Source organism: Anolis carolinensis, chromosome 1, assembly GCF_035594765.1.
Source record: "Anolis carolinensis isolate JA03-04 chromosome 1, rAnoCar3.1.pri, whole genome shotgun sequence".
Classification (NCBI taxonomy): domain Eukaryota; kingdom Metazoa; phylum Chordata; class Lepidosauria; order Squamata; family Dactyloidae; genus Anolis; species Anolis carolinensis.
In genome coordinates, this window is record NC_085841.1 from 58,199,634 (window position 1) to 58,217,187 (window position 17,554).

Sequence of the window (17,554 nt, forward strand, 5' to 3'; positions counted from 1 at the left end):
GTAAATCTTCTTAAGTGTTTGGTATCATCCATGGTGTGGGCAGGGGGCTTTATGGAAAGTTAAACTGTTGTATGACTAAAAAACAACTCACAAAATATTGTATTCAACCCACATTTAATGTGCACATAGCATTTCTCCCAAAAGAAATAACACATGTAAATAAGCTCCCTCCACCTGCCATGCTGCCTAGGGCTCTCTTCTTAGTGAGCCCCACGTTTTGGGCACTTTGGCCAATCAGGGTGAGCCACATGGCTTGTGCTGATTGGCTGCCGGGGGAGAACTTGTGTGAAAACCAGCCACAGTTGCTTTTGAGCTTTCCCACCCAACCTCTCCTTGGTTTTTTATGTGCTTTGAGTTGTTAACAGTATTGTATTACTTTGACACAATATGGGGGCATATTGTGACAAAGCAATATGGGCTCTGTTTCTGGTGCTGGATTGTCTCTCCCCTTCATGGTAAGGGTTGTCTGAGCTTCCAGGAGAGAGTGTGGTGCTGCATTGCATGGGAGACAATGCTCACCCCCTCTGGCTTGAGCCATGTGGATCCATGGGGGGGGGGGGTCCTTCTCTTGTGTCATCACAACATCAGTGGGCTGTCTGATGCTGGGATCCAGGACCCATGCATGGCTGCTAACCCATTTTCAGTTGTCGCTCATAACCAAGTTGTGGCTTTTGTTATCCTAATTTTATTGTGTTCTGTTGCTTTTTGGGTTGAGTGAGTTCACCCTGTACACGCAATAGTTTTGATCCCAATTTCATCACAGTGCATTAGTTTCGCAAAACATCAGAACATCTGAAAAAGGCTCCAGAAATATAACCTTGGGTGATTACTATTCTGTTTTCCTTTGATTGGTCCTCCTTCTGTCACTATTCTGGCTTTGTACACAAGATTTTTGGATTTCCTCTCAGCAACATCCAGCTCTTATGATTCCACAACCATTATGGCCATTAGGAGAATGCAGTTCAACAAGTAGCTTTGTCAGGTTGTTTAGTGTAATTTATCTGTTTATTCTTTTCTATGCAAACTTCTTTCTTATCTCAGAACAACAGTCCATGATTTAACCAGGAGATGAAGAGAAAGACAAGTTGTCCTCCTATGGGACTCTGGGGCAGTGCCTCTCCCTGCTGCACTCCTCTCAATTTTCTGTTCTAAAAAAAAACAAAAAAAAACCCTAACATATTGGGTTGTTGTATGTCTTTCGGGCTGTGTGGCCATGTTCCAGAAGTATTCTCTCCTGACGTTTCGCCCACATCTATGGCAGGCATCCTCAGAAGTTGTGAGGTATGGACAACACCCTAACATACTGTTTACTTTTATGTTTTGGGGCCTTCCTGGGTAGTTTTTAGACTCAAGAGAGGCCATTTTTGCTACCAGGAAGGTGCAGTATATGATTAATTCTCATTTTAACATAAAAATTTGACACTAATGTTTATGTTAATTAAATTCATGATATACTTGATTACTCACCTTGATTATTTTTTGTTTGAACACATGTACTAGGCTGTAAAGTCACAAAAGCACTGGGACTGATAGTTAATTTTACTATCCAAATTGCTATGAGTAATAAAACCCTCTTGAATAGTAAAGTCTATTTTTGAAAGTGCATACTCATCAACAGTACAAAAATAAAGGCTAAAATATTTAGCTAATGTACTGAAGATGTACTCCTGAAGTTTTAAAACTAAATGTCAGCATACTGGTTTGTGGAAAAGATGTGCTTGATTAGAAACATTACTACTACATAGAGTTTTGGGTTGGGATACAGCAATCCAGTTCTCTTCTTCATCATTTTAAAGTTAAAGGCTCAGCTCCTACATGGGACAAGTATCTATGGCCCATCTTCCAGTCTAACTTCCTAAAACTCACCTTAAAAGCCAGACAGCTACACCAAACAGAAGAGTGTAGTGGCTCTGGCAAAGGAGGCAATTAAGCATGATGCAACTTGCCAATTCCCATCAGCAGCTATGACAGGACTATGCAGAGGGCTCTGCTGTTGTTGATAACATCAAGGCAACTGGGCACATCATCCTTCAGCACACCTCTTGCTAGTTCTGCACAACTCATTTGTTTGGTGTAGCTGTTTGAGGTTTAAGATGGGTTATGGGGCTGTTTATGATCATGTCAATGGTTGCATGATTGTAAACGTGAATAAGAAAATTTTAAAAGTTGTAATTCTACTAATGACATTGTAAATACCAAACATGTTGCCAGCCAACATTTTCCTAAATATGTATAATAATTTCATGTGTGTGATACAACTAAGTTCGTACAAGCCCACCCTACTAAGTAGCCCACCTTACTTAGTCCAACCTACTAAGTTTCTATTAACAATCTAATAAAAATAAATAAATAAATAAAATGTCATTTATGCCCTGCCACTATCTCCCATAGGGACTCGGGGTGGTTTACAAAATAGCACACAAAGATGCCATACATAAAATACATAATACATAAAATAAAATACATCAACATGAAAACAATAATAATATTACATAAACTAGGTATATAAATTGAATAAAACAACCTCTATTAAAATAGAATCTGTTAAAAGATCAATGTAATCAATATATACATATTGTACATTGATTTAACACTATGTGCTTTAAGACTTTCTCAGTCAACAGTTTGGAATCCATCAATTTATAGGTTTTTGACCTTCCCAAAATGGTGTTTTATCCAGTACTGTAAAGTCATTTGATAATATCAGTGCCAACACTCGTATTGTTCTTCTTGTACTACCATATATTATGCAATCCTTTACCATTTCTGTGATCATTGTGACTTTACAGATCTATTTGTGATTTTGTTGTATATATTTTATATTGATGTGTTTGACTGTGTTGTACCCTACCTCAAGCTGTGAAGAGAGGCAGGTAACAAATAAAATGCATTATTATTGTTGTTGTTGTAGTTATTGTTGTTGTTGTTGTAGTAGTTGTTGTTGTTTTTATTATTATTGATTATAAATGGTATGTAGTTTATCTGGCTTATCAACATGGAGTTACTGTGGTTCTATAATTACTATAAATCATAGAGAAATAGTTGCTCATATGGGCTAAATAGCCTGGAAATAAAGAAGCAGTTCCATATTAATTGCTTAAGGAAATATCAGCTTGTGAAGTATTATCCAAAATAATGATTTTATCTGTGTAATACAGAACTGCTGAGTTTTTCTGTTAAGGTAAAGGTTTTTCCGTGACCTATTGATCTACTCACATTTGCATATTTTTGAACTGCTAGGTTGGCAGAAGCTGTTATAAAACAGAAAATAAGATGGGGAAAAGAAGTAGCTCCTAAGGTTATAAAAACAGCAGCAAACATGTGTGCATGGAAGAATGTGTGCTGCTGTTTTACAGCCTTAGGAGCTTCTGCTTTTCTTTCTCGTATTTACAAAGACTGGGAGATGTAATCTCATATATATATATATATATATATATATATATATATATATATACACACACACACACACACACACACACACACACACATATATATATACAGTAGAGTCTCACTTATCCAACACTCACTTATCCAATGTTCTGGATTATCCAACGCATTTTTGTAGTCAATGTTTTCAATTTATCATAATATTTTGGTGCTAAATTCGTAAATACAGTAATTACAACATAACATTACTGCATATTGAACTACTTTTTCTGTCAAATTTGTTGTATAACATGATGTTTTGGTGCTTAATTTGTAAAATCATAACCTATTTTGTTGTTTAAGAGGCTTTTTCTTAATCTCTCCTTATTATCCAACGTATTTGCTTATCCAACGTTCTGCCAGCCCGTTTATGTTGGATAAGTGAGACTCTACTGTATATAAGTATATGTATATATATACACACACACACACACACACACACACACACACACACACACACACACAAACAAACAGACAAACCAATATACATTTTGATCAGAAATTAATCTACAATAGCTGTGGGGAGTCCAGGCTGTATGTGTGGAGGAGGGCACTTGTCCAGAAATGACTGAAGTTATCAAAATATGCTAGTTTCAAGGCCCTGATCTTGCCCTCAGAATTCTTCCACTCTCTCTTTTCCAAAAAATGAGACAAGACAGTCCGGAACCTGAAATTCAATGCCTGGGAATACTAGCTGACTGCAATGTATGAAGAATAGTAGTACATAGAGGGCACTGATTCCTGATATTTTGAATGAGTTCTCTGAAAGTGGACTCCTGACTGCAGAAAACCCCAGCCTTAATCCAGTTTTCAATTGTGCTTACAATAAATCCTGCCTAAGTACTACATCCCATTAGCACTTGAAAGCCCTACCTGGTTCTTTATGTTTTATTCTCTGTTCTTCGTCTGGGGGCTTTGGTGGTGGCCATACTGATGGAATTCTTCCAGGAAATCTTCCTTCGATATAATCCGATGAATGTGTGGGTTGGTTGACTGCAGCCCAAGTATAAAGCTGGTCTTGCTGCAATTATTTACAAAAATACAAAATTTACATATTTTAAAATCCTCCTGTGGATATGTAATAATCCAATTCTTTATTCTCATGAAGCTTCAAATAATTACACATTTTAAAAAGTTTTTTGAATGTTTGGTTTAATTCTTTTGAATTCACTCAGTTGAATTTCTTGGTCATGAGGTTTTCTTCTTCAGTAGGACATTCTTCTGTAGTGTAAAGATATATAATTGAGAACCAAAGTTTAGATTGCCCAGCCATTATATTTCCCATTTCTATGTATGGTCATGGACAAAGCTAACAGGAAGAGTTTCAACTAAGTTGAAAGATACCTCAACAGTAAGTGGAAATATGTGGCTTTGAATCATATGCATGCAATGCTTAGCTCTAACAGATTACTACTGCATAGGATCCTGGTCTTCTTATTGTTAGAAACATTAAAAGCATACAGTGAATACTCTATAGATTTCTGCTACTTTACTGAGACACTGACAAAGTTAAGCCTTATGAAGAGTGGCTAAGGGAGCGCAATATGATTAACTTTAAGAAGATAAGGTTAAGAGGGAACATGGCAGCCATGTTTAAGTATTTAAAAGGATGCCATATTGAGAATAGAGCAAGCTAGTAAGAGTTAACATACTAGTTAACATTAATACTTTCTATGCTGTCTTGGATTAACAATGGCATTTAGGCCATAGATTTCAATTAAACAAAAAACTAAGTCAGAATTTTTGTATTTTGTTTTATGTCATTTGTCTTCAACATTAAGTCCAACTGAAGACCCACATATGATAAGTCATACTAAGCTAAAATATAACTTGTTAGAAAAAGTATCCTCGATATGGCTCATCTTTGTCTAAACATGTGAAGATGGACTGTTGTGTTGCTTCTATTTTGCCACAATTCAATCTATAAATAAATGTTTGTAGAATAATAATGGCAGTTTTATCTAAATGTGTGTTCACAAGATTGCATTAAAAAGTCAGGAAAAGATACTAAGGGCCTCTGGGAGTACAAGTGTACCCACTTGAACCCTCTCAGAAAAATACATTTTATTTCATGCATTCAATACATTTGTAATATATTATTAGAAAGTCATCTCTGGAGGCTCCTTGTAAAGTAATTTTATTTACAATTCATAAGAGGGTTTGATCTAAGAGGGTTGAAAGGGAAATGTCTTATTTAATTTCCAGAACATAACAGTTCTTTTATGCTAGTCACTAGTTCAGGTTTTAATTTTCAAGCATCTCACAGCAACACAGATATGCAGTGCATTTAGTTTGCAAAAACTGAGTCTCTCTTTTCTGGGAATCTGTAATATGAAGGACTCTAAAACCTGAAACATTTTCCTGCCACCACTACCTCCACCCTTGTGGAAAGGAGGCTAGTTACACATCAAGCAGCTCTCGCCCTACAACTGTCATCAATTTACCGGGGGGAAAGGACTACAGGGTGAGGACTCTTGGTCCTATGGCTTGATTCATTCAAAAATCACTGTTAAAGTGAATATGAGGGGAGAGGAAAGTCCAAATATATCCTGCTGTGTATGGGTACATTGAATGTTGGAAAGAGACAAGATGTACAGCCAATCCACACTGCTGCCACTCTCTGTGCCCCATTTCCAGGATGCCTGACCCACCCTAAATTCCCATTATCCTGGTGGAAGAACAGCACTATGTGGATTAGCTAGGCATCAGGAGCTTTCCAACATGCTTTAAGTGAGTCTTTTCAGATTCTCTCACCCCCCCCCCCCCCAAATCCACATTATACAAGGGTTGTTTTTTTTTGTTTGTTTGTTTGTTTTGTAAATCTGACAGCAGAACTAGAATCTTTACCATCTCCAAATTTCTGATAGTGGTGGAGTGAGACTTTCTTAAGATCAGCAGGTGCTGGATCTGTAGCTAGCCCCTTTTCTCAACTATTCATCATTAAAAGATGTATATGCAAATATAGCTATTCAAAAATAAATCCCATATCTGCAAAAGTAGTCTCCCAGGCATTTTGCAGAAGAGAGATGCAACCTGTATTAAAAACAGTATTGTTGCTACTTAGGTTTTTCTTGCGAGAAGGTTATATTATGATAGCATCCTATTGGAATTGGTGAACAAAAATACACATTTATACAGAGAGGAAAAATGAGAAAAGCAAGGCAAGATTAGCTTCATACCAAACAAAAGTACCACAGATCAAACTATGGTCCTTAGTCATATTAATCACTAGCACCATTCATTTTTAGCAGTTGGGCAAAGGTATTTCTAAGAAAATCCTCAAATCTTCATACAAAACACAAGTATTGCTCAGCTTAAAATCAGAACATTTAAAGTTGGTGCTGTCTAATAAGTAGGAACATGGATTAAATACCAGGTTAGTCAAGGATTAACTTGATGACCCTATGTCAGTTACAGTAGAGTCTCACTTATCCAAGCTAAATGGGCTGGCAGAAGCTTGGATAAGTGAATATCTTGGATAATAAGGAGGGATTAAGGAAAATCCTATTAAACATCAAATTAGGTTATGATTTTATAAATTAAGCACCTAAACATCATGTTTTACAACAAATTTTACAGAAAAAGCAGTTCAATACACGGTAATGTTATGCTGTAATTACTGTATTTATGAATTTAGCACCAAAATATCACGATATATTGAAAACATTGACTATAAAAATGGCTTGGATAATCCAGAAACTTGGATAAGCGAGGCTTGGATTAGTGAGACTCTACTGTACTAAGTAAGACTCGGTTGTCAATGTATCAAATGAGGATATGGCAAATTTGCCACAGAAGACTGATGCAAAGAATAATGAAATATGAACTGAGCATTTTATTATTAGAAGTAAATTTTCATGATAAACAAGGAGGTTGTTTGAGATAATTTTCTCCAAAAATTTCTCATGCACAGAGGGAATTAATTACATTAATTGACAGACAGGTTTTGTTAAACAAATATTCTTAAAAAGAGGTCAAAAATATTTTCAACCAAGATATCACTGAATGAATGAAAACACTGTACTACACTGCAATTTCAAAGCTAATTATATATTTAGTCATGTGGGGGAAGTGTTCAGTGTTCAAAGAGAATTTAAATTACAATATAATATAGCAATTCTCTGTATGTCGTTCAATTATAAAGGAATAATGATTGAGATTCATGCAAGGTTTTGGTCACCTTCGGAGGATTGTATACAGTAAATTATTCTGGTTTTCTGGTAATGGAAAATGTGGAATGCTTCATAGAAACAAGTTAACTACATCTCCTTCTCCATTCTTACTATAGAATTGAGTTTATACCTATCTAGAAACCATTGGTTTCTCTATTTTTAAAATCACATTCATACATGCAGAGAAAATTTTGAAAACAATATCTAGTATGCAATATCTAAAGGCAATACTGTGACTATGAATGCACTACATTATTACCCAAAATCTTTTCACAAAATGATTTATTTGAAGAATACACTGAAATGTGAATGTTTGCATTGTGTGTTTGCTTTCTGTTGATGAACTTGATACAGATTAACTTTTTCTATTCATCCCAAATTCTCTTAACACAGACTTTAAAAAATACAAATGAAGCATGCAGTTTCATCCCCTCTCTTTTCTGAAAATTGTTCAACATTGAAATTTCCCAGAATAAAATGTGATATGACCCTCTACTCTTTACAAAGCCAGTACCTACTGCTGAGTAAAAAGTACAACTGAGTAACTACAGGTAATAAAAAACTCATGTGTTTTCGTGAATTTTATTTTCCTTCCTAGGGAAAGTCTGTCTGATTCATTAAAACTGCAGCACGGTCCTACATGGGCGAGGCACAGAGAATGCCTGCAATGTGAAAATACCTTAACAATTCCTAGTCAGATAAAGGTCTCCCATGATATTTATGTAAAACCTTTTGGTTTTCTGTTAAATCTCACTCTTCTCTGATTTACAAAATAGTTACTGCTGATCTATCTTTCCTTAGACAAAAAATAACTGGGTTGTTAGTAGTTAAACCCACCTGGTACTTACTGCTAGGAACAGAAATGTGCATGACCTCCAAGCTCAGTTCAGGGAGTGCTATTATCTTGTTTATTTCTTTACTGACGTCAGCAGACTCATCTTATGAATAAATAAGGAGCTACTGAAATCTTACAGCAGTTCAAAATGTAACCATTACATCTCAATGCAGCACCAAAGCATCTCTTTACAAAGCTGTTAGACTCATAGCTTTTGGGAGGTCCAAAGACAAAGCTGGCCTGAAATAGTTAAAAGGTATGCATGGGATAGAATTGGAACTGAAAACAGTTCCAACAGACCTGCTCAAACTGGTTGCAAGGATATTACAAGGAGCCTTAGTCAGCAGTATTCAATTAATTGGGGAGAGGGGGAGGTAGGATGAGCAGAAGTAGTTGGAGGGGGGAAAAGCAGGACTGGAGAGGCATGATGGGATTTTATATGATACAAACTATATCATATATATGTATGCCCTTTCATTTCTCTAAACACACTTTGTCACCCGATTATTACGTGCCTTATGTTAAAATAATATTGATGTGTGCAACAGCACCATTGTTAATGATTGGTTACAAATGTCACTTTAACACCCAGCATTAAAGATAACTGTTGGACTGTGAGAAAGTGAAGTGTCATACCTAGAATATTTTAAATAGCCTTTATAATCAGCGACTGGATGTCTCAAGAGTTGAACTATAGCAAGTACATATCTTGAGTATTTTACAACACGTTTTCAAGCCATAGTCCAAACGTACACTATCCAGACACTGAAAATGGTAACAATTGAGATTCCAACTGTATTGTTGTCTTTGTCACTAAGGAAACCAGGACTGACAGTTCAGGTCATCCCAGGCCCTGAGGTTTCTGGGCCAAAACAGCAATATTATTACGCATTATGCATTAAGTACTAACCACTTGCTCAGTGCTTGTCATCCATTCATATGTGCACATGCACACATAATATATATTTCTTTTTTGGCATCTTAGCTAAGGCGGTTGTTCTTGGATCAAAACGAAATGAAAGGATTATTCTCCCTAATTTATTTTTGAGATGGAATAAGTGATATTTAAATTAACCTATTTGCTTCTAGAATTTGGATGCTGAGCAGAGAGGAAGGTAAATCCTGGTGCTGTAATGAAGGACAGAAGGAACCTAACTTACTGAATCTTCCAAAGAGACTTTGTAACAACTAACTAACCCTTGCAAACCTACTACCTTGTTATCCTACTAAAACTGAGCAGGAGATCTCCAATCAGCCCTCCCATCTTGTCTGGAGATAAGCCCGCCAAAACTAGGTAATTTGTACCCTAGTCTCCTACCTAATAGATAACCTACAAAAATGGAGATTTAGGGCGAGACTTAAGATCTGACAATCCTGTTGATAGAACTGAGACAAGTAATAGAGCACATCTTGTGCAAACCACTTGACCCAATTCTATTCACTCTCTCACACACCACATACTACATAAGTTGTTGGAACAATGTGGCTCTCCAAACATTCTCTGTCTGCTGAATTCCAAGAGATCTAGCCAATATGGCCAAAAGGAAAGACTCCCAAGAACTAAGGTCCAATGCAATTGAGAATGTTTCATGATTCTCACCTCTGTGCTGAACAGCCCTAGACTTCAAGTTACAATCTTGCTTTCAGGCTTTCAGTAGTTCTTTAACTGACCAGAAAAATATATAGCAAAACCCTTCATTTGAACCAAGTACAGTGCTGAGAACATAATAGTGATGCAGAAACATGCTCTGCTCTCTGACAACATCCATCATCCTTACTGAAAAATGCCAGCTTTCCAAATTTATAAAGTTACAAGGTAGTTACACAATCCCAGGAGCAGTAGTTCAATGAAAATACCATATTTACAGTGTACTTCAACATCTCAGAAAAAATGTCATTGAGCTTCACAAGATTTATTCCTAAGGAAGTTTGTATGAGAATGGAGCATTAGGACAGAGTCTTATTTCCTTTTGTCCTGTTTGTGATAACTACCATCATATTAACTCTAATTTAAGGCAGCCCTTCTAGTCGCCTTGCCATGAACAGCTTATATCTTGCAGTCTCGGGGCCACACTTTCCTTGATTGAGTCTATCCATCTATAATGATGGTCTTTCCCTTTTCTTACTGTCTTCAGTCTTACTAAGCACCACTGTCTTTTCTAGTAAGCCATGTCATGATACGTCTAATATACTCAGTTTAGTCAGCTAGGCCTCTAAGGGAGAATTCAGGCCTGATTTGCATTAAGACACTTTCATTTGTCTTTTTAGCACCCTATAGTGGCCTCCAGCATCACTGTTCAAAAGAGTTGGACATTAAAGCAACTGTATACATGTATATCCCAAGCTGTTGTTGTGGGTCTTTTTGTTTCTGTTTTTGTTTTTTGGGTTTTTTTTGTTTTTTTAATTTTTTTTCTGTTGTTTCAATATTGTCATTCACCTTTTATGTCAATGTTTCCCTTTATGTCGAAGTTACCTACCTTTTCTCTCTCCCCCCCCCCCCCAAATACCCTGACTTCATGTATGTTTTTTATTATATGGTGAAAAAGAGAATTATTATTGTAACAAGAAATGTGCGAGTTGCTTATAAACTTCATAATAAAAAATATATACCAAAAAAAAAGTGTTGGTTTTCTTTTTATAAGCTTGCCTTACAGCCCAGCTTTCACAGCCAGACAAGAAATTCATCATCTGTTTCAGAGTTAGGTAAATCATATGTGATCATTATTTTTGCACAATATATGCAATAATTATCTTTTGCAGCTTTCCTCTCAAAATTGATGTTTCTTATACTAAATATGAATACTTAATATTGATAAATGCAAATATCCATAAATAACACTATTGTACGACATAGCAGTATATGTAACTGCATGTCCCAACTGCTTACAATAGACATGTTAAGAAATAAAACAGTTACCAAGGCTGTGGCTATGCTAACCTTACTTGAAAAGAATTCTATGTAAAACCAGAAGGCTACTACAAAAAAGGTTCTGTAGCATCAAAGCATCAAACTGCGATGACTCAAGTTCGGCAAGGTAGAAAATTCAAATAGTCTTCTGTTTCCAGTTTGAAAGTGTTTTTCCTGTTTAACTGTGTGGGACTTACTTTGAAAGAAATTGTTATACTCCAGAAACTTCTTTTTTGTGGCTACCACAAAACTGGTTGAGACTCAATAAGATATTTGTTGAACAACTATAGCAAAATGTGCTGCAGGATGTCAAGCAAAACCTTTGTAAAACTTAATAAACTTTTTCTATGTTTTTATGATAAAACCAACTAGGAAATAAGGTTTATAACCCAGGAACAAAAATCGTATTACATAGTGTAATGGAACTAGGCCGTATTTTTGTTCAAAAAAACTTTAGTCCACCTAGCTGCAAAGATATTTGGATACTTGAAGAAATGACAGGCTTGGCACAAAACTGCTGATTAGGAGTATTTGCTACAGTCTGACTGGCAGATGCTTCCTCTGTATTACAAATAAAGATCGGATAGAAAGTGCTGAAAATCTACCACTGCCAATAAATTATCTATTTTCAGCACTTTCTATCCGATCTTTATTTGTAATACAGAGGAAGCATCTGCCATTAAATATAATATAATGTAGGTATTTCTCAAGAATTAGAGTCTTGTTTTGGGGAACTTGGCATTTTTATATTTTTATGTATTGGAATCAAATTGCTGCCTGCTGTAAGGCCATCCTCAGTTCCCTTACGGCTAGGAATAATGGAATACAAATATGTGAAATAAAGAAAAATAAAGAATACTTCCAACAGTTGTTAGTTAAAAGAAGCTTCATGCAACCATCTGAAAGTCTCAATGCACTTTTTATGAGAGACTACCACTGAAAATCTTTGGAGGTCGGTGACTCTGAAAGTCAGTGGGGTAGTGAATCTACTCCAGGTTTTAGTCATTCCCCCAGTTTTCGCTGGTTATGCCCCCTCTCCCCTTCCCATGTCATAAGTGAGGGTTGTTTCCATGATGGAGACATGAGTGGGGGGAATAACAGGAAGACAGGGGGAAATGGTTTTACACCTTCACCCTACCCTCCACCCCCATAAAATGGACTAACTATCCTTCCCCTGATAGTGCCTCCTAGTGGCCTCTGTCCGGATAATGCAACAGTACCAAAGTGTTTTTAAGTGGACATATATTTAAACATTTGTTATTATGTTTCAATTATATTTTATTTCGAAATTCATTCTTATTTGAATAAAGTCTTGAAAATTAAATTTTCCTTCCCTTTCCATCAAAAGATGGAACCTGAGAGTAATAATAAACCAATGGGGAAAATCAGCTTGTATAATGACATACATTAGCAAACATTCCCCAGAACTGTATAGCAAGGCAGCACTATTATTGGAGTTACAATCGCCTGTGCAGCAAAACCTGCTCCACACTTATTCCCTAAAGCTACTATTTGGAGAACACTGCTGCTTGTCAATGTTAAATAAAGTTTTTGGAAAAATATCTATCCAGTATGTTGGTCAGTGTTAGACTCACTGTTGTCTCAAACCTCTGCAGGAGTGGTGGACCAATTAAGATGGTCCGCCCCAGGAGACTAATGGATCCGGATGGATTCCTGATGTCTCTTGGGGAATTTCCTGTCATGTTGGCTGACGATCTTGTTGAGACCCTGGTTGACACGAAGATGTCCAGGGCCCTTGACACGATCGCTCCTGAACGTCCCCTCTCACTTTGCAGAATCAACTTGGCTCCTTGGTTCTCCGAGGAGCTGGCTTTGATGAAGCGGGCAAGGCAGGGACTAGAGTTCATGTGGCAGAAGACTCGGAGCATCATCGACCGAACACGGGCTAGAGTCTCTATTAAGGCCTATCCCGTGGCGTTGCGGGCAGCCAGAAAAGCTTTCTCGACTGCCTACATCGCGTCTGCAAGAAATAGGCCAGCTGAACTGTTCTGGGTTGTCAGGGAGCTCTTTCATCCTCATGGGGGGGGGTGACAACTCGGGCAGTCGATACAGCGAGTTTGTGCATCATTTTGCAGACAAAGTTGCTCGATTACGCTCCAACTTGGACGCCAATCTTGATACAGTTCCAGATGAGGTACCTGGAGCATATGTCAAATCAAATTTGATGGAGTCGTTTCAGCTTGTTCGGCCTGATGATGTGGACAAGATCCTTGGAGCAGTGAGGTCAACCACATGCACTCTAGACCCTTGTCCTACCTGCCTTATAAAGCTTGCCAGTGGGGGGTTGGTCGATTGGTTTTTGAGGATTATCAATGCCTCATTAGAGCAAGGGCAATTTCCTTCTAGCCTGAAACAGGCAATTATTAGACCAATTTTTTTAAAAAAGGCATACCTTCATTCTCCTTTCTATCAAACTATTGTCCAATTTCCAACCTCCCATTTCTAGGCAAGGTTCTGGAGGAGTGGTTACCTCTCAATGCCAGGAATTCTTGGATGACATCGATTATCTTGGCGCATTCCAGTCTGGCTTCAGGCCTGGTCATGGCACTGAGACGGCTTTGGTCACCTTGGTGGATGACCTCCGCAGAGAACTTGACAGGGGGTGTGTGTCCCTGTTGGTTCTCTTGGACATCTCAGCAGCTTTCGATACCATTGACCATGGTATCCTTCTGGGGCGGCTCTCGGGAATGGGGATTGGGGGCACTGTACTACAGTGGCTCCACTCCTTCCTGGAGGGCCATACCCGGATGGTGAAGCTGGGAGATACCTGCTTGGACCCCTGGCCTTTGACCTGTGGGGTCCTGCAAGGTTCTATTCTCTCCCTCATGCCTTTTAACCTCTACGCAGATGATACTCAACTCTACTACTCTTTTCCACCTACTTCCAAGGAAGCCCCTCAAATCCTAGACCAGTGTCTGGCTGCTGTAATGGTCTGGATGAGGGCCAACAAGCTGAAGCTTAATCCTGATATGACAGAGGTCCTCCAGGTAGCTCGGTCAATCAGGGTATATGGTGGCTACCTGTGCTTGATGGGGTCACACTCCCCCTGAAGGCACAAGTCGGCAGTTTGGGGGTCGTTCTGGACTCATCACTGTCACTTGATGCCCAGGTGTTGGTGGTGGCCGGGAGGGCCTTTGCACAATTAAAATTTGTGCACCAACTGCGACCGTACCTCAAGAAGTCTGACTTGACCTTGGTCGTCCAAGCTCTAGTTACAAACATGGATTACTGTAATGCACTCTACGTGGGGCTGCCCTTGAAGACGGTTTGGAAACTGCAGTTGATACAATGGTCGGTAGCTAGATTACTAACTGAAGCTGCTTACAGGGAGCGGTCAACCCTCCCGTTTAAGCAGCTCCACTGGCTGCCGATTATATTCCAGGCCCAATTCAAGGTGCAGGTTATTACCCATAAAGCTCTAAACGGTTTGGGACCTGCCTATCTTCATGACTGTGCCGTCCCCTATGAACCTATGTGATCTTCTGGGGAGCCCCTCCTCTTGCTTCCACCCTCCTCAAAACTACGTCTCATGGGGAGAGAGAGGGCCTTCTTGGCTATAGCCCCCCATCTCTGGAACTCCCTCCCTTGTTATTTTTCTTCAAGAAACAACTAAAGACTTGGATGTTTCGGTTGGTCTTTGGTGAGACAAGCATTAGATAGTTAACCTCATATGGTATTATCCGGTATTTATTATGTCCGTATTTTATTATCTATGCATTTTATCTTATCATTGTACTCTTGCATAGATATTTTAGTTCCTCCACCTAGGTAGACGACATAATTGTACTGATGGTTGATTGATATTATTAATTATAATACCTCTGTTTTATATTGTTTTTTGTTTTGTTATATTGTAAATTGTATGTATGTTGTTTTTATCTGATCATGTTCTTCGGGCTTTGCCCCATGTAAGCCGCCCCAAGTCCCTTGGGGAGATGGTGGTGGGGTATAAATAAAGTTTTTTTAAAAATTACTATTATTATTTTAAGGGACAGGATGGATGAGATAACTCTTAGTTACAAGGAAATTGCAATCATTTTCAGAATTGCTAGTTAGATGGGAAGACTTCCTTCACATTCACTTCTGCAGAGACACTGAGACAGAGAGCAGTTTTCTCACTATTGATCCCCACCATGAAACTGACAGCTGATCAACAGATTAGTAGGTAAAGTGGATGAAACATCCAAGGTCTTTGCATGTTAACCTGAAGTTTGTGGCTTAACCATACTTTTTTAGTGAACAAATTTTGTTTTTAATAATTTTCTTTGGAGCCTAACACACAGCGGAGATAATTGAAATGGACCTTTCCACTGAATTCCAAGAAAATCATAAAATAATTTATCTTGGGGCCACAATCTGACTTACTAACTGATGGGCACAAATTCATACAGGTAAATGTTTCAATCATTTTACAAAGATACATTAATTTTGTAGAAAATTCAGTGGGGCTTACATCAAAAGTTGGTGCACTTTGTTGTGCACTCTGGCCACCGCATGGCTCTCTGAAGCAATCACTGAAAGGCAAAAGAAGACCCATTGCAATTATCCAGGAACAAATCTTCTCTGCTTCTTCTTGTGGCGCATTTTCCTGCTGACAGGACAGCTTCTCCAGAAGAGTTCGGCCTACCAAAAAAAAAGCAAATGGATTAATGTTTAAAATGAGGACTAAGAGGACCCACTGTTACATATAAAAACACCAACAACTTTGAACAGAACCATTAAAATTACTTTAAAGTAACAATGGTAAACAATAAGCTTCTTATAACAAAATAAATATATAAGTAAGTAAGTAAGTAAAACTTTATTTCTATCCCACCCTATCTCTCCATGACAGCTCACAGCATAAAAGGTAAACATTCAATGCCATTAAAAACCCATAGTAGATAGAACTCTCACTTTGCTAGTCCATGTTCGTAGATTTGTTTTTATTATCTCTGTAACCAATTCAGACAGTTATATATGAGGCCAAGAGTGCAGTCTATGGAAGGTCTGTGCTTAGATGGCAATGTGGAAGGGGAATGCAAGCTTTTGTTTGATTCCTTTAAAAAGTCACTTCACAACTTGTTTGTCCTATGGGGTTGTTGTATGTCTTTCAGGCTGTGTGGCCATGTTCCAGAAGTATTCTCTCCTAACGTTTCGCCCACATCTATGGCAGGCATCCTCAGAGGTTGTGAGGTATGGATAAACTAGGTAAGGAAAGGAAAGAATATATATCTGTGGAGAGTCCAGGGTGTGGCAAGAGTCTTTTGTCACTGGGAAGCCAGCATTAATGTTTCAGTTAATCACCCTAATTAGCATTGGAAAGGTTCATGGAAATAGAACAATACAAAGAAAAAATCAGACAACTTCTAGATCCCACAATTTACAAGAAACTGAAACAAGACCCTACTAACAAAATCACCAGAAAAACGAACACTCTAATCAAGAACTCCTTCATTAACTTTGACATACGGCAACAGCTGTGCAAATCAGAAGCCCTCCCACCCAGGCTTTACGGACTCCCAAAAATCCACAATGACTCCATCTCACTCAGACCCATTGTAAGTGCCATTAGATCGCCGACTTACAACCTGGCAAAATTTCTGGCTACACAGCTACAAACCCACATTGGGCTCACTGCGCACTATATCAAGGACTCAACACACTTCATAGAAAAGATCAGCAACCTCAATTAAGCACCAAGGACATCCTGATCAGCTTCGATGTGGTGTTCCTATTTACCAAGGTCCCGGTAGCTGACACCCTCACACTAATCAAACAAAACTTCCCAGAAGACATCACAGCCCTGTTTCACCATTGCCTCACCACTAGCTACTTTCAGTGGGACACTGGATTCTATGAACAGAAAGATGGAGTGGCCATGGGGAGCCCTCTCAGCCCAGTAGTAGCAAATTTCTATATGGAATACTTTGAAAAACAGGCCCTAGAAACAGCACCAAAAAAGCCAACTGTTTGGTTCAGATACGTAGATGACACCTTCACAATTTGGAGCCATGGAGAGGAAGAACTCAGCAAGTTCCTGGACCATCTTAGCAGCATCCACCCAAACATCCAATTCACCATGGAAAAAGAAAAGGAAGGAAAACTGCCATTTCTAGATGTTCTGGTCATCTGCAAACCCAATCAACAATTGGGCCACACAGTTTACAGAAAATCTACACACACAGATAGATACCTTCATAAAAACTCCAA

At 38.3% G+C, this 17,554-nt stretch overlaps 1 protein-coding gene across 2 annotated transcripts in view; it reads right to left on the reverse strand.

Moving 5' to 3' along the window:
- fmn2 (formin 2) overlaps window positions 1-17,554 on the reverse strand; it is a 242,202-nt gene that overhangs the window by 172,871 nt on the left and 51,777 nt on the right. For both annotated transcript variants that reach the window (XM_062975121.1, XM_062975120.1), the window contains exons 3-4: window positions 15,816-15,985; window positions 4,300-4,447 (exon numbers count right to left, since the gene is read on the reverse strand). In XM_062975121.1, coding sequence (XP_062831191.1) covers window positions 4,300-4,447; window positions 15,816-15,985 — 318 coding nt within the window. The remainder of the gene's footprint in view (window positions 1-4,299; window positions 4,448-15,815; window positions 15,986-17,554) is intronic.